We start from the raw sequence: 4,243 nt of genomic DNA, 5'->3' as shown, positions 1-4,243 counted from the left end.
CTTTATGTCAAATATACAGTAAGTCTCGAACAATAGATTGAATTCTATTATAAAACCAATTCATATTTTAAGTTTTAATCAGATTGAAATTGCTATAATTTCGGTTACGATTATTTTATACCAAACAAAGGTCTGCGCCAAACTCATCTAATCTATGTATAAAATGCGACTTATAAATAAACTTCTTAAGAAAGTTACGTCAATGTAAAATATACATTAAGGTACAACCTACATACAGAATAAAACAATATTTCAATGTCGTAACTTTTTTAAAAGTTTTCATTATATAAATAACAATATCTATTATTTTATTTTTATTATCATCTGTAAGTGCACACTATAATTCTGTACAGAGTTTACTATAAATATGAAACAACACGAATTTAAAAACAATTTTTTAAAATACTAATTACTAATAAAATAATACACAAAATGAAACATTTGAATGTCGCGTTGTGATAATTCTTCGCACCGAGAACCACTTAAAGAATTAAGTATTGTGTGAATAACACACTAAGTACCAAGGCAGACTGAAGCCTAACGATATAAGTGATTATCCCTGATATTACTTGCTATCTCGGGTTCCCAGCGATCGCCGTTCGAGAGTAATTTTTCTTTATTATACAAAAGCTCCTCGTGCGTTTCTGTTGAGTATTCAAAATTTGGCCCCTCAACAATTGCATCTACAGGGCACGCCTGTTGGCAGAAACCACAAAAGATGCATTTAGTCATATCGATATCATAACGCACCGCTCTACGGGAACCATCCTGCCTCTGCTCGGCATCAATTGTGATTGCTTGAGCTGGACATATTGCCTCACATAATTTGCAGGCAATACACCGTTCTTCCCCAGACGGATATCTTCGTAACGCATGTTCACCTTTGAAACGTGGTGACAATGGTCCCTTTTCGAATGGATAGTTTATAGTCGCAGGTTCCTTGAAAACATGTGCCAACGTAACCGCAAATCCTGTAATTTGTATAGAAGTTTCGATGTATAGAAATAGTTATACAACATAAAAAAAACTTTTTAATTCTTGTATATTTTATTTGTGTGTATGTTTTACACAATTACAATTGAGTGACTGGTTTAATAGTTAAGGTGTCAAGAAGTAAAAAACAAACACTTTCACATTTATAATATTAGCAAGGATAAAAGCTCCTTAATAGATAAAATGTATAGATACCTATCTATATATTACTCCTATTTTATATTCCTTGTAGAAATATGTATTTATATCTCTTTATACAAAAAAAACTGTGATGTCATATGTAAAATATAAATATTATTTATTTAAACAGCAAATATATTTAAATACATAATATTAGTTTAGAAACTATTTAAAATTGTTATTATATTTTATATACGTAATACGTACAATATAACTACAAACATTGAATATAAGTAAATGTCATAATAAAAATAAAAAAAGGAAAATGAGCTGGAGACAACTTTGAATATTCTGAAAACTCAAATATTACTAATGACCTCATTAGTTAGATGTGAGTTCACAAAACCTATACATTTAATAAAAAATCATATAACAGTTTTGATTGCTCCCTTATCTATAACATAACGACAAGTAAATAAGACCGTTTGATCTATAGATCTAAAAAATCTATACAAAGTATAGATTTCTACGTAGAGACATCTATAGTACCCAATTTGGGTTTCAGTACAACTACAGTAAAATCAGCCAATAAAATATACATTAGGCAAATTTAGTATAAATACTAACGAATTTCGAGTATTACTTAGTATTATCTATTATTACTTAACTTAAAATTGTATAATTTTGCTGAATTCAAAAACTTTCTGCTATTTTTTTTAAATATCAAGAATATTATAAAAGTTCATATAAACCACATAATATCATATAAAATATAAAGTTATTTTTATTTTTTAAATGACACCTTCCCACAAAGGGAGGATGATCGGTTATTATTATCCTTAAGGATATCTCTTTATAAATGTAAAATGTATTAACGTAATAAAGATATTTGATATAACAATTACAAAATTTTTTATGAACTTTCTGTATGAAATTAGTCACTTACAATCGGATAGTTTTATTTTTTAAGATTTTTCTAAAAGACTACTCTGTAACTTGTATTTGATTAAAATACTGAGATGAAGTTACCTCGTATTAATTCCGTCCAAAAAAAAATTTGCGATGCTCGATCGAAAAAATCTCTGACAGTAGTACTTGGTGGCTTGTCATTCACACAGATAAAGTTTACATCATATTTTGTCCTGGGACAGCAGTAAAATGGTGGATATTGTGGCCTTGGGCAAGAAGAACATGGAGGAGAAGGAGTATAAGCAGGATATGGAGGACACGGGATATTTTTCGGTGCACAAGGATCACAACAATCACCTTTACAGCCACGAATAAAATAGTTCACAAGTTTATTTCTACTCCAGATAATATGTTCTTTATTTGTATTTCTCAAAATCATGGAAAACATCTTTATTTATTTTTGCACAATATGAATCAACATTTGTCTGCTGTTAGTATGTCAATATGAAAATAAAAAAAAGATTCAATATAAAAAAGGTTAATAAGAAAAAGTTATTTAAAAATATTAATAACAATAACAAACCTGAACCCTGATCGGTTTTGTCATGGTCGTCTCGTCTCCAAACAGCGTTCCAATTCAATTTCCTTTCTAGACGTGAATATTTGATGTACCAACCATCTGAAAATAGTATTTTGTGATAAAATGGGTCATGTTCAATTTGTTGTAGACTTCAAGGGTCAATGTCGGAACAAATTTATCTTTTTTCTATTTCAAACACAGATTTGGATCTGAGATTCTGTTTTTATACTATGAGTCACAACATGAAGAGAAAGTACACTTTATCTTAAGTTAAGCTATTTTCTTTACCTGAGATAAAATATTAAACGCACTGTATATTTTCATATTATCTTTAATAAGGAATTGTCGACTCATGATGTACATGATTAAATAGTACATTACTGCAGCGGCCAGCAACTGAGGCATTGATGGACGAACGGGCAAATCTGGACCGAGGCGAAGCCGAGGCACACATACGTGAGTCAATCGATGCCTAGTTGTGGCCAAGGCGTGTATAGTACTTTTCTCAAACAATGCGCGGCAATCAAAAACACAATTTTACTTTTTAAGTTCAATGACGAATAATGAACAATAATAATATTTCACGCGCCATTTTGTTCGTTTATTTTTTTTTCAATAAACAGCTTTCTATATGCAAGCCAGACCGAAATTTAAATAATACCTTTTATTAGTTACCTCCTTGGCAGCCATGTTTCGAAGTAAAAGTCATTCCATTTTTAAATTACAGGATAGATATGAGTTTACATAGTAATTTATCTGGCCGCAAAACACGATAGATATGGATTTTCATACAACTTTTGCCGGCCGCTGCCCGCATGTATCTGGCCAGTACGGTAATTTTGATTTATCTCTAAGAAGATTGTCAAAATAATGCTCACATTTCCAAGCATGTTTGAGAAAAATATTTTAATTCATACATTAAGGATACTTGCCACATTGAGTCTAAGTGTAATTCGCACTTGCTCAGATAAAAAAAAAATTATTATATTACCGATTAATTCATAAACTTGAAAAAATTAATATTTATTTACACCAATTAATATTAATATTTAAAATTTCATTTGTAAAAATTAAGTAAATGTAGTTATTAGATTACGAATCGCTTTGACACCTACAAAATAATACAGCTATATCAACAGAAGTTCGGTCACGTGCTCTCTGTCGTCGTTAGCTGGTCGTTATGCTAATAGCCTTAGAGTAACGCGTCATATTACATACCCGAACCACGTACGAATTGATTCAGAAATTAACACTTTCTTGTAAGAATAGCTAAGTAATATCCAAATGCATTACATATACACTGCATTTTTATGAAAATACTCATCATAAAACATATTTACTACTTCTAGAAAACATAAGAGCGAGCGAGAGGGGCATCTAGATTTTTCACTAAAATTTCAAATTTCTATTCCCAAAATATACACATCTAAATTACCCATATATCAAACTCTCCTGGAGACATACTTGTATGTTCCTAACGTAATTTTAAATTTGGATATTAGTCAACATAATAAATTTCTGCTGTTCATTTTAAACACATTACCAGTCTACTAAATTTAAAAAATATTCTACTATTATACCCTAATAATTACGCTCAAAAACATTATTGTCAATCGTACAACCAGGCCCTTGTAGGAAACT

At 30.2% G+C, this 4,243-nt stretch overlaps 1 protein-coding gene across 1 annotated transcript; it reads right to left on the bottom strand.

The window, feature by feature from the left end:
• Positions 1-354: 354 nt before the first annotated feature.
• LOC113517682 (NADH dehydrogenase (ubiquinone) 23 kDa subunit-like) lies at positions 355-3,014 on the bottom strand. The gene is made up of 3 exons (XM_052896591.1): positions 2,891-3,014; positions 2,143-2,701; positions 355-971 (listed from the first exon to the last, which is right to left on the bottom strand). The coding sequence occupies exons 2-3, from the start codon at positions 2,468-2,470 to the stop codon at positions 538-540; spliced, it is 762 nt and encodes a 253-aa protein (XP_052752551.1). The 5' UTR covers positions 2,471-2,701; positions 2,891-3,014; the 3' UTR covers positions 355-537.
• Between the last annotated feature and the right edge of the window lie 1,229 nt (positions 3,015-4,243).

Source organism: Galleria mellonella, unplaced genomic scaffold, assembly GCF_026898425.1.
Source record: "Galleria mellonella isolate WM207_F2 unplaced genomic scaffold, CSIRO_AGI_GalMel_v1 utg33, whole genome shotgun sequence".
In the NCBI taxonomy this organism is placed as follows: Eukaryota; Metazoa; Arthropoda; class Insecta; order Lepidoptera; family Pyralidae; genus Galleria; species Galleria mellonella.
Note: the sequence above shows the minus strand (reverse complement) of the source record. Positions and strands in the feature narration are given on the sequence as shown.